Source organism: Saccoglossus kowalevskii, chromosome 2, assembly GCF_978046115.1.
Source record: "Saccoglossus kowalevskii chromosome 2, keSacKowa6.1, whole genome shotgun sequence".
In the NCBI taxonomy this organism is placed as follows: domain Eukaryota; kingdom Metazoa; phylum Hemichordata; class Enteropneusta; family Harrimaniidae; genus Saccoglossus; species Saccoglossus kowalevskii.
The window spans coordinates 8,641,862-8,669,688 of record NC_140642.1 but is presented as its reverse complement, the minus strand read 5'-3'; the positions used below and the strand labels follow the sequence as shown (position 1 = coordinate 8,669,688).

The 27,827-nt window shown below is 39.3% G+C and overlaps 2 protein-coding genes across 2 annotated transcripts in view; one reads left to right on the top strand and one right to left on the bottom strand.

The window, feature by feature from the left end:
* The first annotated feature begins 31 nt into the window (after positions 1–31).
* Positions 32–24,488, top strand: LOC100367680 (integrator complex subunit 7-like). Its single transcript, XM_085490728.1, has 21 exons — positions 32–131; positions 1,961–2,090; positions 2,541–2,687; positions 3,335–3,472; positions 5,206–5,252; positions 5,424–5,623; positions 5,895–6,132; positions 6,290–6,504; positions 6,769–6,865; positions 7,032–7,177; positions 11,558–11,695; positions 11,909–11,956; positions 12,414–12,569; positions 12,720–12,914; positions 13,052–13,155; positions 13,400–13,468; positions 21,136–21,280; positions 21,599–21,697; positions 22,808–22,916; positions 23,653–23,741; positions 24,073–24,488. The coding sequence occupies exons 1-21, from the start codon at positions 32–34 to the stop codon at positions 24,325–24,327; spliced, it is 2,865 nt and encodes a 954-aa protein (XP_085346854.1). The 3' UTR covers positions 24,328–24,488.
* Positions 24,323–27,827, bottom strand: part of LOC100367529 (uncharacterized) — a 16,184-nt gene continuing 12,679 nt past the window's right edge. The window contains 6 exon segments of the mRNA XM_085490738.1: positions 24,323–24,688; positions 24,908–25,017; positions 26,057–26,138; positions 26,710–26,794; positions 26,796–26,901; positions 27,485–27,642. Of these exon segments, the coding sequence (XP_085346864.1) occupies positions 24,662–24,688; positions 24,908–25,017; positions 26,057–26,138; positions 26,710–26,794; positions 26,796–26,901; positions 27,485–27,642 (568 nt within the window). The 3' untranslated portion in view covers positions 24,323–24,661.

Genomic DNA, 27,827 nt, shown 5'->3' with positions numbered 1-27,827 from the left:
CGCATTCACTCATTCTTAAAGTTTGTTGAAAATGGCGACCGTGTCGGCGAGATTGACGATGATGGGAATGGAAAGTAGCTACGGCGAGCCAGAGCAAGACGCCAACACTGCTCTTATGGAGCTTGACAAAGGTATAATGCATTGTAGCTAATGTATCACCATTCCATCCAGTGGGGATAGGGTTTATATGTAATATATAGTGCTACTGTCCACAAAGTGATACTCGTCCATGGAGACGCTGATCATATGTCATTGTCACTGATAAGTAAAATCCGCTAAATTAAATCACATGAGCAAGAGAAGTAACAATAGAACTTATTGTTTCACTGGCAACTTAAAAGACAGTGAATATTCTCAAAATATCATAATGGTAAAAATAAATGATTTTATAGTATCCACATAATTGCACTGTCAATCACATAAAAAAAACTAGAATATTGTTGAAAAAGTATGTTAAAATAGTAAGATAGATGTAGTTGTTAATATCGCAAACTTTCGGTTGGGTGATACGTGGTGGTTACAAATTACATGTGACAATTAACCTTTTCTGAGTTCCACACAGTCAGTCATGTGAGGGACCTACAAAATATGTCATTCATGAGTAGAGTAAAAATCAATATGGTGGCTACCGTACTTCCCCAAGTATAAGCCCAGGGGCCTGAACATGTAAAATCGAGGAAATTAGGGGGTGGGCTTATACTCGACGACCACCTCAGAAAAGATAATTTTTTGGGGGGTTTAAAATTGTAACCATCTTCCCAACCACGAAAAATTGTCCAAACTACATTTTTCGTTCACAGCACCGGTCTTGGAGAAATATGTCTTTTTGATTTCCACAACACTTTTTACAATGAAGAAAAAAACATGTTCATAAAAATACACACATTTTATTACAATACGGTTTACATACCGTCTGAATTTACGGTGCAAAAATGCGTAGGGTCTGTGGGAAAACATTCAAAAACAAGATCTTTATCATTATCTTCGTTGTGGAATGTTTTCGATCGTAAGCAAACTCTTGATACAAAGCCTCCATGGTGTTTTTCATCATAATTTGACCTGAACAACTTCCTTTGACCTAACAGGTTACGTCTTTCGATAACCAATCAAAATGCTGTGTTGTACAGACGAAGTTTTCCGATTATTGACAAAGTCATTTTATCAATGCAATGCGGAAGTGAATTACAGCGATGTTAAAATGCGGTGATTTTTTTCCCTAAAGCTGTTGATTCGCAATTTTCGAAAGTTAAACTGAGGGTGGAGAAAGTATTTAAACTTTTCAAGTCATGTCGAAGAATAGTTTGCTCGTTCACAGCCCATTCACGAAAGTCTCAATGGACACGATTTATTCGGAAAAGTAAAACGATGTTCAATGCCCTGGTTTCATGACTTGACAATCACATTTTTGGCGTTTCTAAAACTACTACTCAAAAGAAATATGGATTACTTCAGTATTGCAACATCGGGGTTCATCCTGAGTAAATAACAGAATAGAAAATGTGCGAACCATGTTCCGTACGTTTGCCGGCCATGCAATAAATGTCGTTGACAGCCAGTAAAAACACCCTATGCCTAATACTCGGGAATGCCTTCAACCTGTTAAATGTCTAAAAACAGAGGGTGGGCTTATACTCGGGGAGGTGCCTATGCTCGGGGAAGTACGGTATATAAAAATATGTATATGAACTAACTGAATCACACCTTCCTCGTATCAAAATTATTTGATTTGATTATTTGATTTGTGGAAATATAGCCAAGCATTGCCTACCACATTTAATTAGTTGTTACATTAAAAAGAAAATTTGATACTACTATTAAATACTATATATACTGTTATAAAACTGTCTGTGAGAGTGATGACATTTCTGTGGGAAATGCAAAAACAAGATTACGAGCACTGTAAGAAGGTGAGAAGTAATCTCAAACTGATCTGTAAAGGTATTTCTTTTTATCTTTCAAGGTCTACGATCAACAAAACTTGGTGAGCAGTGTGAAGCAATTGTCAGGTTTCCCAGGTTGTTTGAAAAATATCCTTTCCCAATATTAATCAACTCTGCATTTCTCAAGTTATCTGAAGTTTTCAGACTAGGGTAGGTATTGGTATTCACTGTTTTTTCAGAGTAGGGAGGGAATTAATCACTGTTTTTCACACAAAGGTAGGTATTGGCACTTACTATTTTTCGAACTAGGGTAGTTATTGGTACTCGCTGTTTTTCATAGGAGAGTAGGAATTTTTACTCTGTTTTTCATGCAAGGGTAGGTATTGGTAGTGCCATATTGAATGAAGAGATTCATTATTTTTCTTATAAATCACAACTATCAGAATTGAAAAACAAATTAGTTAGTTGTTAGGTCTAGTTAATTTTTTGGGAGAAATGAATTATTGATCAACATTTTTTTTTCTTGTTAGTCTAAAATCAACATTGAAATTAAAAAGATAAACTAAAATATCACAAAATTTTCATTTGTATATATATGAGTTCATTCACTTAATCCATAACTGCTATATTTTCAATGTAAAATGTTCTTTTTCATATTAGGAGTAACTTTCTTCGTCTTTGCGTACTGAAGGTTGTGCAACAAAGTCAGAAACAATTGGATAAAATTCTCAACAAAGATGAATTCCTGAGAAGGATATTTACTGTCATTCACAGTAATGATCCTGTAGCCAGAGCTATTACTCTCAGGTAAGTTGAATGACTCTCTAGCTAAAGATATTACTCTTACAGTGGTGTCATACAAGTATTCATATAACATAGGCATGCATATTCTTATTAGAATGCCACTCAGTGAGTGCTTTCACACAGGACAGTCTTAATCATGATTGCTGTCACTTAGCCATTTATGGCATCTACTAAACCAACTGATTACTAGCAGCAAAAATAAATTTACACACCTCACTTTAATACCTGTATTATTATGTTTGGCCCAGTCCAGAACAAGGATTACATACAGGTTCTACATCTCCCCAACTTTTAGTATGAGCTCTGATCATCTGGGTGAACTCTGACCATCTGCCAGCTCATTCCTGCTTGTTGAAACATACAGATTTTTTCTGCCAAGATGATTTTTCTCCAATGCACGAAAAGCCTTTTTCACATTCACACTGTTACATGATTGGGAAAATTAATCAGCAACATAGTGTTATTTGATTATATACATTTATCACCCATTGGGGGGGGGGGGACATAGCTAATCATTTCTGTAATTAACATTAGTTATTTTAGTACAGCAGTAAAAGCTGGTCAATAGTACTATGAAGTTTGAGATAAAACCTGCTGGTTTCAGTCCATAACCAGACTTGTTAATATATAATCCATGTATATACCTCTAGAGTACTTGGCAGTGTTGCTGTTATAATACAGGAAAGAAAGAATGTACATTACAGTATACGCAACAGTCTCGACTCTCATGATGCTGTGGAATTAGAAGCGGCTATTTTTGCTGCAACCAGATTTGCCGCTGAATCAAGGTTTGTGTGAAACAGTCACAGATATAGATTTGTGTTTTGTATGTCTTTAATTTGTGCGATCAGTTATGTAGCTTCATTGAGCAGGGTTCTCCACGGTTTGAAAATTAAACAGGGCACGTCAATGTGAAGTGGGCGTGGCACATTTGTAACGTGCATCATTTGCATGAATGTTGAAAAATGGAAACCAAATCTACATATTATTACATATGCATAATATATATTTATTATTACAAAATGAATGAGAATTTTGAAGAGCTATTATTGAGTAAACGTCAGCACGTACAATCAGCTGATTTTAGCTGCATGATTCATCTGGCGGCGACATCAGTTGTTTACCAGTAATGGTCGCGTCCAGAAAAAGACGTAACAAGTTTATTAATTTATTTTCACAAATAGATACATACATGCTTTATTTAATTTTTAGCAAAAATTTATATTTATGATTTATATTTATTTGGACGAAGCAAAATAAAATGTATGATGTCGCACAAACGTTCGTAATTGGTTCATTAAAAAACTTGCATGAATGGCACCAAAAAGTAAGATGATCAAACAAAATAAAATGTACACAATAGAAGATTTTCGATCTGCAGTTAACAGTTACTATCAAAAATAATAGAATTAGGTAATAAAAACAAAATACATACTTAAAAGAATAATTTTCATTCGAATCGAAAGTTTATGTCTGCATCGTTGAAAAACAGCTATGACCCGGAAACAGTTCATTTTACTGTGTGCACCTGATACTATGTAATGATGCTTTTGAGCCACACATGACGCGAAAAACAACTAATCAGAATATTTGTTCCAAGAAGAACACAAGTAAATTTATTTCCTCCACTTATGATGCGAGTTAAAAGCATGGCCGTTTTACCGGGGTTTTTAAATCGTGATTTAAAAAAAATTCAACTTTAAATAGTGACATTTAAATATAAACATTTACATGTTCAAGCAAGCCTTCGTGTGGACTTCTTGGTGATCAGCAATGTATGTGATGGTACGTCGGCTGCGCTGGTCGTTTACTGATCATGCAAGTGCATAGCTGCCTTTGTTCCACTCGGCGGTGACGATGTTGTCGCTACAAGTCACGGCGTGAACTTGGTTTTAACCATAGCCCTTATGTTTTAACGAATGGTTTCACCGATAACTGTTTTATATATTTGACGTCAGCCTGGCAGTAAAAATATGGGTACGGTAATGGCCACATGTTCATTTTTAATCGTGTTGAAAAAACTTTTAACTTTTTGTTCAGTGGTGCATGGACGTACTAGTACGTCCATGGGTGGTGTTATCACCTCACGGTGACCTGCTACGATAACAAGCCGGAATTTTCACAGTTGCACCTTAAAACAATGAACCAGTCACCTTGAGCACGATGAATCATTTCGAAAGACAATGAGTGTTGGTCTGTTTTGTAAACAATTCTTTGTCTGGGACCATGCAGGGTGCACAGGAAATATAACAGGGCGCTGACAATTTAAACAGGGTGCCAATTTCAGATAATAGGGCGCGGCGCCCTGTTAAAACCTCTCATGGAGAACCCTGTTGAGCTTGCCAATTTCTTTCTGATCTTTATATTGGAATGTTAAAATATGGTTTATTTTGATCATAGATATATCGCTCTCATTTATGCAAGCTTATGCGCTACCAATAGAGCAAATACTATATTTGGATCGATTGGTGTGCAGACTGGTTGTATATTACTATTGATGACATGTCATGTTCATTTGCAGGGACTTTGCAGTTGGTATATGTAATAAAGTAGCTGATATGATACAAGGTATGATGTGTTTTAATGCATGAGATTAAATTGCTTTCTATTCATGTTGGTAGCCATTTATGCAGTAGTTCAGTTGATATAATGACAGGGATTCTCAAAAATGAGTTTTAACTTGGATGTGTTCTGGATATCAATCAAGGCTACAACAACATGTATAGTTTAATTTTTCAGGTCTTGCTACTCCAGTAGAGATGAAATTGAAGCTTATTCTGATATTTGAACACATGCACCATGATGCTGAATCTGCTGCAAAAGTCCGTCATTTGTGCATCAGAATGTTACCCTCTTATCCAGGCAAAGCATTTGTTATTACAACATTACATTCCTTGTCTAAGCTAGCCGCAGCATCTCTAATGGATATCCCAGCACAGGTAGACACTGCATCATTATGAATAATAAAGAAATTCTGTGTAGTGATGTTGTCCATTATTATACACCTGTCACTGTAACGTCATAAGTTACAGCATTCCGTAATTTTGCTGTACTGTCTTCGTGCATACCTTGAGGTATTGTCGTAATAACCTCATTATGTTTATCATCCACCCCAGATTTAGAGGTAGTGTTCTGTGTTTTTGAAGGTATACAATTCTGAATCAGCAGTGTAGTTATATGTTCTTCTTATTGTATTACTTGTACTTTCAGGTTTCACTGTTGCTATGCTACCTGGATACTGATCCACGCAGAGTAATTAAGACGTTAGCACTGCAGGATTTAAGAATGTTAGCCAAAGAAGCACCTCACATGTGGACATCAGAGAATATAGAATTACTTTGTCAGTTCACATCAACCACTCCCTATGATGGCTTGAAAATTGGTGGTTTTAGTGTACTCAGCACTCTTTCCAAATCAGTGGCGTTTGCAACATTGAATCTACAAGCAGGTAATGTCGGTTTCCTTTCATAGTAAACTCATCTCTGTTAATTTGCAAGAATGCCTTCAAGACTTATATAGATAGTGACACATTTTTCTCATAGTAAATACATGGAGCACCAGTAGAGATTGTTGTGATTAATAAGTGGTGTTGTATTTTGCTTTAGGTTCTCTTGTGACTGAGCTGTGTTCCAATTTTAGTTACCATAGCAATGCCACTGTATCAGCTTTTGCTGTAGATGTCATGACAAATATCGTCATATCAAAAATATCTCTTGGCAAAGATGTAACCAAATCAAGTGAGGAGGTTGCCATGGCAATGGAAGCTTTAATCATTGGATGTGCTTGCTCTGGAAGCAAGAAGGTATCTTCAGCTTTGAAAGTGAGTGTTACGAGTGTTGGTTGCCATTTTGACGATATTTCATTTGAGTTTAGTTGCCAGCATGATATTGTTATTAGTAATATCTTTTTCCCAATTTATAAAGTAACCATATTCTATGTGTGCATTGCTCTGCTCAGGTTATACTGACCTTAGTCAATTGTATTGTTGTGTGGAAACATGAATATAGTCTTTGTATTAGTTTTCATGCTCAGTTTATTCAGCACATCAGAGATGATGGGATTGATTTCTGTTTATTTTCCACAGACTGTACTTTGTTGTGTCAGTGTTTTATGCAAAGCATGTCCATCAGTGGCAAGTGATTTAGTTGAAGGCATAACAACAACTCTCACAACAACTACGGGTATGTATATAACCTTCTTGGTGTCAGATTGGATGAATTCACAATATGTAACCATACGTTAACACATACATCCTTTCTGCTAATGTTTTATACACTGGAATCCAAGTAATGAGTTGACTACATTTATTGTATTGTTTTTGATGTAACTCTTTTTCTTCTTCACCAGGATTGGCAGCCATCTTGTTATGCCAGTCACTAGCAGCTGTTGGTATGCACCAGCCCAGTGTGTTGACTAATTTGACCTCTGACATAAAGGATATGTTCATGTCTATTTCACAGAACATTGACAATAAAGAGCAAGAAGAACTGATGGTAATACACTTTTCACTCCTCTTTACATTTAGCTCAATGTGTATGTAATTCTTCCTGTACATTGTACATGTTTCCCATCAATCTCAAAATACTAGTTCATTGTGCATGCTCTCTGGGATTACAGGTAATATCTATTCTGATGGTAGTTGATGGTCATTCTTGATGAATTGCTCTGTACCAGAGTGTGTTTTTAGTCTCAGTTTGGAGGCAATCCGAAAACGGGGACTTATGGATTGACCATTGTGTATCAATGTACGAGTCAGGATCTGTATCTTAGACATGCCTGGACCAATCACTTTCAAACTTCATACATACATCATACATAATATTATACATTTGCACATTGTGTTTCATGATCTGATTCAAGATGGCCGAATGGTGGCTATTTTTATGCTAAAAAAATTATCAAAATCAAGCATTTATGGATGGATTTTGTTCATACATTAGACATTATGGGACCTTGATGCACATCTGATTTAAAGTGGCCTACTGGTGGCCATTTTGTTTTAATGAATGCAGTTCCAGTGCCATATCTCCGCCATGCTTTGACTGATTATGTTCAAAATTTATATACAGTCAAACCTCGTTAGTGCGAATATCAAGGCCCCAGGTGAATATATTCGTTATAACCGGTGTTCGTAATAACCGATCACCACTAGAGGGCGCTTTACAGAAACAAACTAATTACCATAAGTCAGGGTAAACAAAACTATGGCGCCATTTTAAACACTAGACCAAACATTAAAAACACACAAATAGTATTGAAATAAACGTTGTCATGTTTATTAAAATAATATTAAAATGGAAAATACAAATGTACTGTTCATTATTCAAAGTACATGTATAAATAAATGAATAAAGAAATTCTTAGTACGTCCATGCTGGATCGACTGAATTTGTCACGTATGCATACACAAACACACATGTACTCATTGTATTCGTTTCATGATTTCTCAGTCATAAAAAATAAAATTCACATTGCATTCATTACATTTGTAATACGGTAAACAAATCTGTAATGTAAATTGTTCGCTATTAACACGGATGGCTATTTTAAAAAGTCGGTAATTTTGGTTTGACGACGACCAGAACAAATCGATGTGAACAGCATGTCCTCGATAGTTGAAAGTTGTGAAAAAATCATAGTTTCAACATTTTCACGGGACTGAAGATAAGTGCGTAATTTTACTATGCAATCCATAGCTTCCGACGATGAAGGCAGTTCGATGTCAACAGGAATGTCTGGGCTGACATTTTCGATGTCGTCTTCATCGGCCTCAGCGTTTTGTTCCAAAATGGACGCTATGATTGCATCGTCTGATGGCGATTCACAAACACCAGTTTCGTCGTCTGCGCAGACAAAATCCGAAAATGAAATTTCTGGCAATTCGATATGATGGGCTAAATTGCCCCATAAACATTCAACATCACTGGTGTTATCGGCCATAATGTCTCCACGATCGGCAATGCTGACTTCCTGTTCCACGTCGGGATTTGGCGAATGTACAAACGACGCCTTTCTGAAGCAGTTGGCAATGGTGGTATCGGTAACTTTTTGCCAGGATGAATGAAGCATGTCGATCGCATCTTTGACATTGATCGTGGGTAGGGTTTCACCTGAATCAAGATTCACCAACATTCTTTGAACTACTCGTTGGCGGTAAAAACACTTGAAATTTCTAATCACGCCCTGGTCCATCGGTTGCAGCTTCGAAGTTGTATTAGGCGGGAGAAAGACGAGTTTGATGGCTTTGAGGTTTTTGACAGCTGGATGGGCGGGACAGTTGTCGACGAACATGAGAATTTTTCTTTTCTGGCGTTTGTACTTCTTGTCCAGTTTGTGTAGCCATTCGATGAACAAATCGCTGACCATCCACGCTTTTTTGTTTGCCTTGTAATCGACGGGTAGGGATTTTACGTTTTTGAAACACCTAGGGTTTTTTGATTTTCCGATGACCAGTGGCTTGAGTTTTTCACATCCATCCATATTTGCGCAAAGCATCACAGTCAATCTTTCTTTACTTGTCTTTCCCCCAGAGCATACGTCATTCTTGAATGATAATGTCTTATCGGGCATCAGGCGGAAAAATAACCCAGTTTCGTCGGCATTAAAAATATCTCTGGGAGCGTAGCCATCGATGAGTCCGGGTAATGTTAACGTTACCCAGTCATCAACCATGTCATCGCTGACAGAAGCAGCTTCGCCGCACACGGATTTGAACGTGATACCGTGTCGGGATTTGAATCTCTCCAGCCAGCCATTACTGGCTTTGAATTCGGAATGATTCATTCTCTGTCCTAAATCTTCGGCCTTTGCCTGGAGGATAGGACCGCTGATTGGGACATTCATAGAACCACAGGGGCTTGTCGACTGAGCGCGAAAGCCCCTTGGCGAGAACGAAGTTCGAGAAGGGAGGACACTCTACCACCAGAGTGACGTCATAGCTTTACAATTATTCGAATTTAAACAGTAATCAATCATTTACCTTAGAAAAAACAACACAAAAACTGAATACAGTTAAGTGCTAATCTATTCAAACCACCATCACGATCAAATTCGGCAAATTAGCGACAAAATACACGTTTTCCCGAGTCTGAATGACTACCGCTGTACGTCAGTCATTGTTGGGTTGTTTCTAATTGGTTAATAAAGTGGGTGTGTGAAAGACCCCTTAACTCACTGTTGATTTTAAACAACATGGCAACTGTAGAGGAAAACATTGTGACCGCAGTAAATGAGGGCCACAACCTTCTTATTTTAGGCCAAGCAGGCACGGGCAAAACTAAATTGATAACAAGAATAAAGGTGTCAATTCTACATAAAAATGTACCGTTTGCTCACCAAGAAACCAATGGAAACTTGCCAGAATTCACCGACTCCATAGTGCTGGCAGCCATAGTACACGGAATTTTGAAATAAGCGGTCTTAGACACGCCCACATTATTAGCCAATCAAGACCAAGCATGCATTTGAGATGGCTGCGGCCGGCAATTGACATACAGCGGTAGTCATTCAGACTCGGGAAAACGTGTATTTTGTCGCTAATTTGCCGAATTTGATCGTGATGGTGGTTTGAATAGATTAGCACTTAACTGTATTCAGTTTTTGTGTTGTTTTTTCTAAGGTAAATGATTGATTACTGTTTAAATTCGAATAATTGTAAAGCTATGACGTCACTCTGGTGGTAGAGTGTCCTCCCTTCTCGAACTTCGTTCTCGCCAAGGGGCTTTCGCGCTCAGTCGACAAGCCCCTGTGCATAGAACGGGCACTGGCAAACCATTTCAGCAATGCCTGCTCAACGTCGTCGACTGCTGAAAACCGCATTCGCTTCCGGCACGGCTCAATTTTGTTGTGTTCGAACATCTTCAAAACATCAGTTTTTTTCTTTAAAATCGTTGACAGTGTACTGGGTTTAACATCAAATTTTCGACAGACATCGCCGTGACGAATGCCCGACTCAATCGCTTTGATCATTTGGACTTTACAGTCCAACGACAAGGCACGCCGTTTGACACGAGTTGACATTTTGAAGTCAGGACGGAAACTGGCATCTCACTCGTAGTCGCCGTAATTTATCTAAAATTTACAGCGTCCATGCTTCACACTTTTTTATTGTGAATCTTAAAATTAAAAACTCGAGCAGCAAGGGCGTCGAAAGTGACTAGACACTGGAAGTCACGTACACAAAAGATTTTCACGCCCAGTGAATGGCTACATTGTTTTTATTTTACGATGCACAGCTCAAGCCCACTGCTAACAGCGGAAGCGTAACACCGTGTATTTGGCGGTTCGTTTTAGGATTTCGCAGCTGTTTGAGTGAATGAAATGTTCGCTATAGGTGTTACAGACCATTGTTTTTCAGAGAAAATCCTTTCGTACTAAGCGGGTTTTCGTAATAAACGAGTTCGTTCTAAGCGTTGTCAATTACCATAGGGATAATGGATTTTCAAACGGGACTTCGGTGTTCGTTCGTTGTAACCGGTATTTCGTTGTAACCGAGTTCGTACTAACGAGTTTTGACTGTATTCATTATACATCTATAGATGTATTCAAAATGGCTGACTGGTGGCCATATTGTTTTAATTAATGCTGTTCCAGAGCAATATTTCTCAATATGGACAAGTACTCGTTTGATGATCAGATACAAGATGTCAATCATTTTAATGTTAAAAAATTATCATAATCAAGCATCATCTTCTGGATCCATACTTCTGACATGTTTATAAACAAAACTATATATCTTAAATTTCATAACTAACGGGGACTGTGCTATGCATGGCTTGTTAATATCTGGGTAACATCACATTTATGTACGATACAAAATTTGCTGCTATTCAGTGACAGTTCATACACTAATTGCACTCAATGTGATCTTTCAGGTTTATTTAGCTACTGTTCTGCTGGTGGCAAATAAAGAAACTGACGATACAAATTTATCATCTATAGTAACAGAACAATTACAAAAGACTTGCCACTACTGGCCTATGTTTAAAGTTGCGAGGCAGGCAGCTAGACAGGTAAGCATATATGGCATATGACTTATTAATACTGACCATAAATCAATAAATTTATTTATTTATATATTGTCACCTATTATCTCTGTGAACAAGTGTGCATGTTATTATAAGCCATGCTATCCATAGATGGGAGTGTCATGGTCATAATGTAGAGTAATACAAATAATTTTTTTGTCGCTCTCGTAACATTTTAAAATTGTTTTCTCTATATAGGGGAATCATAAAGTTGCTTTACAATTGTTTGGAAGCCTCACAACCAGGGTGAGTCATAAAAATAATACATTGTTTTTGTTAGTCTATTCACATATATTTACTCCCTGTTGCATATGATCCAATTCAAGATGGCTGAATAACGGTCATATTAGAGCGAAAAATTTCTACAAATATGAAACTAGATCTCTGTCATGCATGGACATATTTTATTCAAACTTGGTATGTCTATTGAACTTTTTTCAGATAGGATGGAAAATGACTCATCATTTTCAATCTTTACACATACTTCATGTAACACATTTACATGTGCATCTGTTTCAGAATCTGATTCATAATATCAGATTGTCATAATCATGCTAAAAATGCATTATGAATGTCAAATGTCTCACAAACAAACCTCCACTTTGTAATTTGTACATATCTTAACCATTTCTCCCACATATTTTGAAATACGTTTTGAATTTTTTGTAACAAATTAATTACCTGTTAATACTTTTATCACCAGGTAGCTTCAGAACATTTATTTTTCTGGTTGAACAGTTTACAGTCATTCTGTGAAGGAGAGGATTGTCTTCGTCATCTTCACAGCAAGAAATCAAACATCATCTACCAGGTACAGGAGAGTGTTGTACATTACGAAAGAGGAATAGCCACATTGAAGGTGTGTATGCAATAAAAAACAACTGAGCATGTTCTCTTATAAGCCAAAAAAAAATCTCATTTGCTGCACTCAGTGACAGTACAATTAAATGCATTGTTCTAGTTTGTATTCAATCCACTATGACCTTGAATCTTTAATTTTTTTTCTTAGGCTGCTGTGACACCACCTTATCCTCTAGATTTCCAATGCAGATATGTCAAATTACGAACTCAAATGTTGACTCTTCATTGCCAACTACTGCTCGGTTGCCAGACTATTAAAACATGCCCACCCCCTGCCATTGCTTCTACTGTTGCCTTAGCAACTGGACAAGATCTCCAGAACTGTGGTCGTTTAGCGAGTCAGGTTAGTTATGTTTAATTAATGTCATTCATATTGTATTGATGATATGACAATCTAAATATATAATGTGATGCATGTAGAGTGTGCTCTTGAATGAAGGGTAGTTGAATATTGAACTTAATACTTTGTTTGAATTACAGATGCAACAGTGTTACATTTCATTCCAGTCATTAGCCAATCAGTTTGGAGATTTACTGCAGTCAACATTTGATGCAGATCCAGCCACCTTGGAGAATATTGAATCGTATCCTTGTCAATAAATAATCTAACCATGTCATGTTTTCTTGATCCCTCGCCGAATCACACAGCCCGATTCTGTACAGGAACAGTCACTGTACTGGGTAAAGGTTGTTTAGGAGTAGATGAGCTTTGATATGTTTTAAATATTACATCTTTTATTGAAAGCTTATCAACAAATTGCATATGATATATAATTGATCCATGTATTTCAATCAGTTTATATTATTGCCTTTTACTGAAAGATTCAGAATACAACAGAGCTGTTTATTGATGTCACATGCTATAGATGCTCTTGTGCTCAGTAATAGAATGTACAAGTGAGTATAGAATTACCCATCATATCTTGCATGGTGCCCCCACACTCCACTCAAAGGGGAGTATACAACTACCCATCATACCAAACATAGTGCCCTCACACTCCACTCAAAGGGGAGTATACAACTACCCATCATACTAAACATAGTGCCCTCACACTCCACTCAAAGGGGAGTATACAACTGCCCATCATACCAAACATAGTGCCCTCACACTCCACTCAAAGGGGAGTGTACAACTACCCATCATACCATGCATGGTGCTCTCACACTCCACTCAAAGGGGAGTATACAACTGCCCATCATACCATGCATTGTGCCCTCACCCTCCACTCAAAGGGGACTATACAACTACCCATCATGCCATGCATGGTGCCCTCACACTCCACTCAAAGGGGAGTATACAACTACCCATCATACCATGCATGGTGTTCTCACACTCCACTCAAAGGGGAGTATACAACTGCCCATCATACCATGCATTGTGCCCTCACACTCCACTCAAAGGGGAGTATACAACTACCCATCATACCATGCATGGTGTTCTCACACTCCACTCAAAGGGGAGTATACAACTGCCCATCATACCAAACATAGTGCCCTCACACTCCACTCAAAGGGGAGTATACAACTACCCATCATACCAAACATAGTGCCCTCACACTCCACTCAACGGGGAGTATACAACTACCCATCATACCATGCATTGTGCTCTCACACTCCACTCAAAGGGGAGTATACAACTACCCATCATACCAAACATAGTGCCCTCACACTCCACTCAAAGGGGAGTATACAACTACCCATCATACCATGCATGGTGTTCTCACACTCCACTCAAAGGGGAGTATACAACTGCCCATCATACCAAACATAGTGCCCTCACACTCCACTCAAAGGGGAGTATACAACTACCCATCATACCAAACATAGTGCCCTCACACTCCACTCAAAGGGGAGTATACAACTACCCATCATACCATGCATTGTGCCCTCACACTCCACTCAAAGAGGAGTATACAACTACCCATCATACCATGCATGGTGCCCTCACACTCAACTCAAAGGGGAGTATACAACTACCCATCATACCATGCATGGTGCCCTCACACTCCACTCAAAGGGGAGTATACAACTACCCATCATACCATGCATTGTGCCCTCACACTCCACTCAAAGGGGAGTATACAACTACCCATCATACCAAACATAGTGCCCTCACACTCCACTCAAAGAGGAGTATACAACTACCCATCATACCATGCATGGTGCCCTCACACTCCACTCAAAGAGGAGTATACAACTACCCATCATACCATGCATGGTGCCCTCACACTCCACTCAAAGGGGAGTATACAACTACCCATCATACCAAACATAGTGCCCTCACACTCCACTCAAAGGGGAGTATACAACTGCCCATCATACCATGCATGGTGCCCTCACACTCCACTCAAAGAGGAGTATACAACTACCCATCATACCATGCATGGTGCCCTCACACTCCACTCAAAGGGGAGTATACAACTACCCATCATACCAAACATAGTGCCCTCACACTCCACTCAAAGGGGAGTATACAACTACCCATCATACCATGCATGGTGTTCTCACACTCCACTCAAAGGGGAGTATACAACTGCCCATCATACCAAACATAGTGCCCTCACACTCCACTCAAAGGGGAGTATACAACTACCCATCATACCAAACATAGTGCCCTCACACTCCACTCAAAGGGGAGTATACAACTACCCATCATACCATGCATTGTGCTCTCACACTCCACTCAAAGGGGAGTATACAACTACCCATCATACCAAACATAGTGCCCTCACACTCCACTCAAAGGGGAGTATACAACTACCCATCATACCATGCATGGTGTTCTCACACTCCACTCAAAGGGGAGTATACAACTGCCATCATACCATGCATTGTGCCCTCACACTCAACTCAAAGGGGAGTATACAACTACCCATCATACCATGCATTGTGCTCTCACACTCCACTCAAAGGGGAGTATACAACTACCCATCATACCAAACATAGTGCCCTCACACTCCACTCAAAGGGGAGTATACAACTACCCATCATACCATGCATTGTGCTCTCACACTCCACTCAAAGGGGAGTATACAACTACCCATCATACCATGCATAGTGCCCCCACACTCCACTCAAAGGGGAGTATACAACTACCCATCATACCATGCATGGTGTTCTCACACTCCACTCAAAGGGGAGTATACAACTACCCATCATACCATGCATGGTGCTCTCACACTCCACTCAAAGGGGAGTATACAACTACCCATCATACCATGCATGGTGTTCTCACACTCCACTCAAAGGGGAGTATACAACTGCCCATCATACCAAACATAGTGCCCTCACACTCCACTCAAAGGGGAGTATACAACTACCCATCATACCAAACATAGTGCCCTCACACTCCACTCAAAGGGGAGTATACAACTACCCATCATACCATGCATTGTGCCCTCACACTCCACTCAAAGAGGAGTATACAACTACCCATCATACCATGCATGGTGCCCTCACACTCAACTCAAAGGGGAGTATACAACTACCCATCATACCATGCATGGTGCCCTCACACTCCACTCAAAGGGGAGTATACAACTACCCATCATACCATGCATTGTGCCCTCACACTCCACTCAAAGGGGAGTATACAACTACCCATCATACCAAACATAGTGCCCTCACACTCCACTCAAAGAGGAGTATACAACTACCCATCATACCATGCATGGTGCCCTCACACTCCACTCAAAGAGGAGTATACAACTACCCATCATACCATGCATGGTGCCCTCACACTCCACTCAAAGGGGAGTATACAACTACCCATCATACCAAACATAGTGCCCTCACACTCCACTCAAAGGGGAGTATACAACTGCCCATCATACCATGCATGGTGCCCTCACACTCCACTCAAAGAGGAGTATACAACTACCCATCATACCATGCATGGTGCCCTCACACTCCACTCAAAGGGGAGTATACAACTACCCATCATACCAAACATAGTGCCCTCACACTCCACTCAAAGGGGAGTATACAACTACCCATCATACCATGCATGGTGCCCTCACACTCCACTCAAAGGGGAGTATACAACTACCCATCATACCAAACATAGTGCCCTCACACTCCACTCAAAGGGGAGTATACAACTACCCATCATACCATGCATTGTGCCCTCACACTCCACTCAAAGGGGAGTATACAACTACCCATCATACCAAACATAGTGCCCTCACACTCAACTCAAAGGGGAGTATACAACTGCCCATCATACCAAACATGGTGCCCTCACACTCAACTCAAAGGGGAGTATACAACTACCCATCATACCAAACATAGTGCCCTCACACTCCACTCAAAGGGGAGTATACAACTGCCCATCATACCATGCATTGTGCCCTCACACTCCACTCAAAGGGGAGTTTACAACTACCCATCATACCAAACATGGTGCTCTCACACTCCACTCAAAGGGGAGTATACAACTACCCATCATACCAAACATAGTGCCCTCACACTCCACTCAAAAGGGAGTATACAACTACCCATCATACCATGCATGGTGTTCTCACACTCCACTCAAAGGGGAGTATACAACTACCCATCATACCATGCATTGTGCCCTCACACTCCACTCAAAGGGGAGTATACAACTACCCATCATACCATGCATGGTGTTCTCACACTCAACTCAAAGGGGAGTATACAACTACCCATCATACCATGCATGGTGCCCTCACACTCCACTCAAAGAGGAGTATACAACTGCCCATCATACCATGCATAGTGCCCTCACACTCCACTCAAAGGGGAGTATACAACTACCCATCATACCATGCATGGTGCTCTCACACTCCACTCAAAAGGGAGTATACAACTATCCATCATACCAAACATGGTGCCCTCACACTCCACTCAAAGGGGAGTATACAACTGCCCATCATACCATGCATGGTGCCCTCACACTCCACTCAAAGGGGAGTATACAACTACCCATCATACCAAACATAGTGCCCTCACACTCCACTCAAAGGGGAGTATACAACTACCCATCATACCATGCATTGTGCTCTCACACTCCACTCAAAGGGGAGTATACAACTGCCCATCATACCATGCATTGTGCCCTCACACTCCACTCAAAGGGGAGTATACAACTGCCCATCATACCATGCATGGTGTTCTCACACTCAACTCAAAGGGGAGTATACAACTACCCATCATACCATGCATGGTGCCCTCACACTCCACTCAAAGAGGAGTATACAACTGCCCATCATACCATGCATAGTGCCCTCACACTCCACTCAAAGGGGAGTATACAACTACCCATCATACCATGCATGGTGCTCTCACACTCCACTCAAAAGGGAGTATACAACTACCCATCATACCAAACATGGTGCCCTCACACTCCACTCAAAGGGGAGTATACAACTACCCATCATACCATGCATTGTGCCCTCACACTCCACTCAAAGGGGAGTATACAACTACCCATCATACCATGCATTGTGCTCTCACACTCCACTCAAAGGGGAGTATACAACTGCCCATCATACCATGCATTGTGCCCTCACACTCCACTCAAAGGGGAGTATACAACTGCCCATCATACCATGCATTGTGCCCTCACACTCCACTCAAAGGGGAGTATACAACTACCCATCATACCAAACATAGTGCCCTCACACTCACTCAAAGGGGAGTATACAACTACCCATCATACCATGCATTGTGCTCTCACACTCCACTCAAAGGGGAGTATACAACTGCCCATCATACCATGCATTGTGCCCTCACACTCCACTCAAAGGGGAGTATACAACTGCCCATCATACCATGCATTGTGCCCTCACACTCCACTCAAAGGGGAGTATACAACTGCCCATCATACCATGCATTGTGCCCTCACACTCCACTCAAAGGGGAGTATACAACTACCCATCATACCAAACATAGTGCCCTCACACTCCACTCAAAGGGGAGTATACAACTACCCATCATACCATGCATTGTGCCCTCACACTCCACTCAAAGGGGAGTATACAACTACCCATCATACCATGCATGGTGTTCTCACACTCAACTCAAAGGGGAGTATACAACTACCCATCATACCATGCATGGTGCCCTCACACTCCACTCAAAGAGGAGTATACAACTGCCCATCATACCATGCATAGTGCCCTCACACTCCACTCAAAGGGGAGTATACAACTACCCATCATACCATGCATGGTGCTCTCACACTCCACTCAAAAGGGAGTATACAACTACCCATCATACCAAACATGGTGCCCTCACACTCCACTCAAAGGGGAGTATACAACTACCCATCATACCATGCATGGTGCCCTCACACTCCACTCAAAGAGGAGTATACAACTGCCCATCATACCATGCATAGTGCCCTCACACTCCACTCAAAGGGGGGTATACAACTACCCATCATACCATGCATGGTGCTCTCACACTCCACTCAAAAGGGAGTATACAACTACCCATCATACCAAACATAGTGCCCTCACACTCCACTCAAAGGGGAGTATACAACTGCCCATCATACCATGCATTGTGCCCTCACACTCCACTCAAAGGGGAGTATACAACTACCCATCATACCATGCATTGTGCCCTCACACTCCACTCAAAGGGGAGTATACAACTACCCATCATACCAAACATGGTGCCCTCACACTCCACTCAAAGGGGAGTATACAACTACCCATCATACCATGCATTGTGCCCTCACACTCCACTCAAAGGGGAGTATACAACTGCCCATCATACCATGCATTGTGCCCTCACACTCCACTCAAAGGGGAGTATACAACTGCCCATCATACCATGCATTGTGCCCTCACACTCCACTCAAAGGGGAGTATACAACTACCCATCATACCAAACATAGTGCCCTCACACTCCACTCAAAGGGGAGTATACAACTACCCATCATACCATGCATTGTGCTCTCACACTCCACTCAAAGGGGAGTATACAACTGCCCATCATACCATGCATTGTGCCCTCACACTCCACTCAAAGGGGAGTATACAACTGCCCATCATACCATGCATGGTGTTCTCACACTCAACTCAAAGGGGAGTATACAACTACCCATCATACCATGCATGGTGCCCTCACACTCCACTCAAAGAGGAGTATACAACTGCCCATCATACCATGCATAGTGCCCTCACACTCCACTCAAAGGGGAGTATACAACTACCCATCATACCATGCATGGTGCTCTCACACTCCACTCAAAAGGGAGTATACAACTACCCATCATACCAAACATGGTGCCCTCACACTCCACTCAAAGGGGAGTATACAACTACCCATCATACCATGCATTGTGCCCTCACACTCCACTCAAAGGGGAGTATACAACTACCCATCATACCATGCATTGTGCTCTCACACTCCACTCAAAGGGGAGTATACAACTGCCCATCATACCATGCATAGTGCCCTCACACTCACTCAAAGGGGAGTATACAACTACCCATCATACCATGCATTGTGCTCTCACACTCCACTCAAAGGGGAGTATACAACTGCCCATCATACCATGCATTGTGCCCTCACACTCCACTCAAAGGGGAGTATACAACTGCCCATCATACCATGCATTGTGCCCTCACACTCCACTCAAAGGGGAGTATACAACTGCCCATCATACCATGCATTGTGCCCTCACACTCCACTCAAAGGGGAGTATACAACTACCCATCATACCAAACATAGTGCCCTCACACTCCACTCAAAGGGGAGTATACAACTACCCATCATACCATGCATGGTGTTCTCACACTCCACTCAAAGAGGAGTATACAACTACCCATCATACCAAACATGGTGCTCTCACACTCCACTCAAAGGGGAGTATACAACTACCCATCATACCATGCATGGTGCTCGCACACTCCACTCAAAGGGGAGTATACAACTACCCATCATACCATGCATGGTGCCCTCACACTCCACTCAAAGGGGAGTATACAACTACCCACCATACCATGCATGGTGCTCTCACACTCCACTCAAAGGGGAGTATACAACTACCCATCATACCAAACATAGTGCCCTCACACTCCACTCAAAAGGGAGTATACAACTACCCATCATGCCATGCATGGTGCCCTCACACTCCACTCAAAGGGGAGTATACAACTACCCATCATACCATGCATTGTGCCCTCACACTCAACTCAAAGGGGAGTATACAACTACCCATCATACCATGCATGGTGCCCTCACACTCCACTCAAAGGGAAGTATACAACTACCCATCATACCAAACATAGTGCCCTCACACTCCATTCAAAGGGGAGTATACAACTACCCATCATACCAAACATAGTGCCCTCACACTCCACTCAAAGGGGAGTATACAACTACCCATCATACCATGCATGGTGCCCTCACACTCCACTCAAAGGGGAGTATACAACTACCCATCATACCATGCATAGTGCCCTTGCATTCCAATCAGAGAATTACTGTGATTACTATAATAAAGTCAAGGAGGCAATTGATGTTACAATAATCAAGTGTCAAAACTATTTCTATGATGAGGTTAAGATTGTTATTTAATTCACTTACAGCGGCAAAGCTTCAAGTCAAGTAGACCTATTTTCATTAGATACATCATTTCGTCATGGCAACCAGTTGTCAATAGCTTGCCAAGATGCCATGAGAAATATACATGAAGTGTTGCTGCAGGTAGAGGGCGCTGCAATAACTCAGCTGGTTAGTTGTACTTCAGTTCGTTTTATTGACTATGCAACTTTCAAGTATTCAAGGATAAAAACTTAATGAGAATATGCATGTATGTTGTTGTTTATAATAATAATTTTCCTAAATATTTGTTTATTTCATTGAAAATTACTACTCCATATGTTTTAAAATCAAATTGCAACTTGCCAACACTTTTTTAAATTCATTAATATTTCCAGATAAGATACAAAATTGATCTCTATCCTTAACTGTTTTGAGTGATCATAATATAAGTTTTTGCTCTATTATATCACACATGTATAGACTAATAATTTTTTATATGCTTTACAGCATACTGAATGTTTGTGGAAAACATCTGTCACATTATTAAAAGTACCATTGGGATTTCCAAGATATTTCTTTCAAAGTCTTCAGTCAACAAGTATCAAGGTAAGTTTATGTTATGAACATATATATTAAGGTAGAGATGCAGTTTACCTGACAGGTATTTTAATTAGTTAATTAGGAAACCAAGATAACCTCCCTTGTCCACAAAACTATTTATTGTATGAATTTTAAAGTTTTGTTAGTATTTTATTTTTATGGACACAGGCTAGGTGTCTGTACAATTGCTGTAACACTATTCAACTAAAAACAATGCTCCGACAGCATTTTGAAGATAAACACATTGTCAATCATTTGTGAAAATTTCAAAACAAAAGGTCAAAGCGTCTAGGAGCTATTTTTTTTAAAGTTCTGGAATGTGCACTAAAAAGAAGCTGAGATGATTGCTAATTTGCATAACAATTCACTCGGTAAGAAGTTTGCTAATGCTCGTAATTAAAATGGCTGTAACAGTTCCAAATTTAAATGTATCATTGTTTTGCTAAAAGTTGAATATAGTGCATAATATGGAGATCCCGTCATTTCTCTTTTTCACCATAATTTTTTTATTATTTATGTACAGCCTTGCTAAATCTTACTAAGCATTCAAAAGAGATAATTTTGCACCTGTTTTCTATATTTTAAAATCGTTTTTTGAGTATGTTCCACTATTCACAATTCTACAAAATTTCAACAGTCTATAGCCAAGACTGTTTGGATAATAAAAAGCAAAAAAAAAATTTAACTCCCAAGTGCCCACGAACCTGCATCTCTACCTTAATTCACAATCAATCTGGAACTACAAACCATACTTTCACACACTGATAAGGCATTCACTCTCAGTTTTAATATATCTGGTAGAACTAGACAAAAGACAAAGTATGAAAAACCTGCCTGAGGCACAACACAGCAGCTTCAGTGATGCAGTAATAACTTCATGGTGTTAGAGAAGTTTGTTACTTTTTACTTCCAAATTATCACTTAGTAGTAATGCTCTATTTAACATTCCTGTTATTTTTAAATCCAACAAATCATCTCAATGATTCAAAAATACATTTATCTTTCCTTTGGGTGAGGGTATGAGAGGTAGCTATATTGAGAAATGTCAAATTGTGTATTACGCAGATGCATATTTTCTGATCTTTAACTTGTCACTTACCATAACATTTTTGATAGTTGGCAGTATCACCGACACCAAGAAATCCTGGTGATCCAGTACCAGTACAAAATGATACTCATCTTGCTTTGAAAATTGAAGGTGTTGTTCAGCATGGCAGTAGACCAGGTATGTCTCATTGCATTACATACAATGGCAGTAGACCAGGTTGTCTCATTGGATTACATACAATGGTAGTAGACCAGGTATGTCTCATTGGATTACATACAATGGCAGTAGACCAGGTATGTCTCATTGCATTACATACAATGGCAGTAGACCAGGTATGTCTCATTGCATTACATACAATGGCAGTAGACCAGGTATGTCTCATTGCATTACATACAATGGCATAGACCAGATATGTCTCATTGCATTCCATACAATGGCAGTAGACCACGTATGTCTTATTGCATTACATACAATGGCATAGACCAGATATGTCTCATTGCATTACATACAATGGCAGTAGACCAGGTATGTCTCATTGCATTACATACAATGGCAGTAGACCAGGTATGTCTCATTGCATTACATACAATGGCATAGACCAGATATGTCTCATTGCATTACATACAATGGCAGTAGACCAGGTATGTGTCATTGCATTACATACAATGGCAGTAGACCAGGTATGTCTCATTGCATTGTAGACCAGGTATGTGTCATTGCATTACATACAATGGTAATGGACAATGTGCAAATGAAAAGAGGGTTTGTGATTCAAGAAGCATGAATAAAAGTTTATTACTATCGATCACACACCAAAGTTTTGGATAAGTTAGCATTGTTTAACATGAAAAACCATTTAATTGTCTATTGGAGGTGCATTACTCGTAGTCTGAATATAATATCTATTCTCCAGGGTTATTCAGGAAGATGAAGGAGGTATGTGTGTCTGTATCATCACAGTGTATTGCTAGAGCACAAAGTAAACCACATGAACCAGTTAAGGTATGGACACAAATTACACTCTTACTTTGTCACAAAACTGTCAAGATCAGCAGATAAAGTACATCATTTGTGATCAACTGTGGTGTGCTTTATTATGATGTGGGCCTAATGACTTGTAAAAACTTCACGGGGATATATGCAACTCATTGTTCTGATCATACATTTATTGCTGTAAAACTACACACCTTTGTCTTTATACAGATCGGAATCACTACAGTTAGTTTGACAGCCATTATTCTTCTTCAGTGATAAAAATAAATCTCAGACTATGGCCGTATACTAATTATGCAATGTAGCACTCAGGATAATGTTGGAATTGTTTTGATTACAGCCGCCTCCAGATACAACAAACAATGAAATGACGGATACTGCTGAGCCACATAATGATTATTTCAGTATTCAGTTCTTACTTGCTTTCCCTTTGCCGGGAACACACAACGTGACAGTTCAAGCTAATGTCCGGGATGACAATGGAGTACTTTGGAAAACAGGACCTCAGACAAGTATACTGATAAAATCTTTTGAAGATTCCTACATACAGAGACAACAACAAATGCAACAGAGGTCAGCGCAACAAAGACTCTAATTTAAACTTGTCAGTGTATTCTCTTCAGATTTCTAAACACATATGTAGTTATTATTGAACCACCACAAACTCAAATTGTCATTGTGTTCATTTGATATACACATTATTGGCCAGCATGGTATGAATGTCTTACGAATAAAGAAAATATGGTATATTTTGAATATACTGGCATGATTTGTATCGCTGGAACACAGTTATGTTCATGAGTTTACCAATTACAATGACCTGTAACATTAATACTCCTCTTGACTGTCCATATTATTGTGCGACTTTGCTACCAAAAGCCCCATAGCGTACAATTAGGTACTGTTGCAATCACCAATTACTTCACCTTTTATGATGATAGATTATCAATATTCATCTGAAAGAATGATGGAAAGACAATCATTTCTAATGTTCTCTTCAGTGATTTTGATAAAATTTAACCAACTTGTGACAATTTTCATTTACTAAAATCACAAAATATCAACATCTCAGGCATTCCTATTTTTCAGATGTCCTTTGAAATATTAATTCAGCTAATACAAGTCATTGTCAATGACAACTGTTCAATGACAACTGTTCAAGACTCTTTAAATACCTTATATGGAGTTTCAGCAGGCTCAAATCCAAACACTTTGCTGTAGAAATAGAACTCTCCATCCAGAGCAGCTTGGACATTCTCTGATTTCCTGAAACCATGGCCTTCTCCTTCATTGCAAATACAGAAACATAATTAAGAGTTTATAAACTGACACCTAATTTAATCTGTCAACATAACTATTAAAAGTGCATATACACACACCCACAAAATTTGTTGTATTGAAACACTTTTGTAAGCACTACTGTAGCTAATAGGGTATGGTACCGTGGAGATAAAATTATCACTTGATGAATTCAGCCACAAAAAATTCTGTTACCTGTTTTTGTTGCATTCATTTTATTAATACATGTACAATACAAGAAACAGATTTTTTTTCCTTGGCTTTAAATTACAATTCAGGGAATTTTGAGTATTGCAGATTTCACTTTTTCTCTGAAACTATGCTGCTGATATTTGTGATAACAAAGGAATTTAACTTTGATAGATTAGGAATAATATGAAGGGCAGTGAGGCAAACTGTTATCTGAAGAACCACTCAACATTTTTTCAATGAAACATAGCATAGGTCTTCTGGGGTTTATCCATGTATCTGATTAGTTTAGTATTAATATCCATGATATTAATTACCTAGTTTGCGTAACAATTTAAATGAAACTTTGTAAATTCTCCACTTACATGATTTGTTGTTGCATGAGATGCATCAATTCATCAACTTTCTAATAACTTAAGAACCATTTAACAGGTTGTAAATGAAATTTATTTACCTAATTTGTTCAGGTGCTTTTGTATATTTTACACACCTGATTAATTTTTTCACTGAAGGAGGGCACAAATGGACACATGAACAGAGGTCAATCCATAAAAACAGGAGTAATACATTTTACAATAACTACTAACCAAAAGTCAACTAAACACCAATGCGGTCCACAGTAACCATGCTGACCACCAAATATTGGTAACCATGGTGACGAACCACCAAGTGGTAGCCTATTGTTTGAAATACCATTGAAGCTTCTAGTATCTGGATGCTAATTCATCAAGGCAAGTTTGAATTATCCATTGTATTTGCACAAACTACTACCCACTGATCTGACAAGCCATTTCAATGAAATGTAGTTTGTTGTACATTGCTTCACATATACTCACCTGGAAACAGAACCATTGATGTGGGGATACCTTTGGCCTTCACAGCATTATACATCATTTCAGCCTGGTTTGGTAACACTATCTATTAAATAAGAAATGAATAGAATCTGTTTTCACAATACCACTGGCATGCACCATTGTTAAATGTTTTAGTATACCTGACAACATGCTGTCTTGGGGTGCTATGTTTTGTGCATGCAGCACAGGACCTAACTAAACTGCAATTCTGTAAGGAGGCCACTGATTGGTAGATTGGAACAAAACCTGGTGTGCATATTATATTACGAGGGCTGATGTTTCGTGATGTTACATTTGGCTGACTTGACATTAGGGTTTCATGTTGTTTTGAACCAAACTCTTGGATAGGTGCATGTTTGTGCTTGGTGAACTGTTACGCTCATGTGTCTGCGCAGCTATGAAAGCATCGAGGGACAGAATTCATATCAGAATTCAACAATGCTGCCTGCATCACAGCCAGTCTATGACTGAGGCCATGATGGTTGATCATTGAAAGACACCAGGTAACATACCATTGCGCACACACACAAACACCACCGGATATTCCCAAAATTCAGAGTGGGGATTTATTGTAATAAATCAACAGGATGGACTAAAGATATTTTTATAGAGGCACTCTGTAAATGATAACCCACCTTATCATCTTCTCCTTGAAAGAATGCTACTGGAACACTGAGTGAATCAACAGAATGGATTGGAGACCTTTTGATATATACATCTTTTTTTTTCAGGATATTTACCAATCATGGTATCTAAATATCGACTTTCAAATTTATGTGTTTCTTTTGCTAATGCCTCCAAGTCAGCAACCCCATAATGGCTGACACCTTGCAACAAAAATAACAGATATTAACTATTAATTTCACAATTACAGTTTCTCTTCCTATCCTGTTGTACATAGACATTTCAGAATTATCATTTGCTAGACACGACTTGCATGACACAACTATGATTATTACCCCTAATAAATAACAGATGATTTGTAGTAATTGATGGCATGATAAATATTAATCATGGACAGATGTTAATATCGACTTGTAAATTGGCATCTCATTACTGCATTTAATATTGGCATGCATAATATTTGGTTATTGCAAACATTTATAAAATGAAGTACATGTACAATAATAAATCAAGTTATTTAATGAATCATTGTATATCCAAATAAATGATATTAATTTAAAAATTCCCTGTTGTATAAAGTCAGCTAAATTTATAATGTCTGTATCTCTACATGAAAGTAAATATATTTTTACTGTTATTCATCTTAATTTAACCATTGCCAAGTGGCCGTTATTGCATAGGATGGTATTTTTGGCCTATAAAATTTATAGTTTATATTTGATCGGAACAAGAGATTTCATGCTCCCTTCCTGGTAACTGTATGTATGTAATATATGATTTGCTCACCTGCCTTAAAGACATCTTTGAATGTCAGACATGCAAGAGTAGTGTAGCCTCCAGCAGAACCACCAGAAATGGCCAATTTATTTATGTCAACTTGCTTTGTTGTTTTGGCAAGATACAAGGCACCATAGCAACTGTCATCAACATCATAAACACCCCAGCTTGTGATGAAAATACAAGAAATATATTAATAGAAGACAAGACTGGGAATGTTGGTGTGAAATAGACACTATAAATATACATCAATTAGTAGAATAGGTTTTCACAAGTATCGGCCTGCATTTACATGTATTGGGTAGTTAGCAAATTTGCTCACTGATATGACCATCGCAAACCATGCAAAACT

Bases quoted from the DNA above. Each gene is read 5' to 3' on its own strand.
- LOC100367680 (XM_085490728.1), top strand. From the start codon at position 32: ATGGCGACCGTGTCGGCGAGATTGACGATGATGGGAATGGAAAGTAGC. The intron at 3,473-5,205 runs GTTTGTGTGAAA...GTTCATTTGCAG, and splicing joins AGATTTGCCGCTGAATCAAG to GGACTTTGCAGTTGGTATAT. The intron at 12,915-13,051 runs GTTAGTTATGTT...TTTGAATTACAG, and splicing joins GTGGTCGTTTAGCGAGTCAG to ATGCAACAGTGTTACATTTC.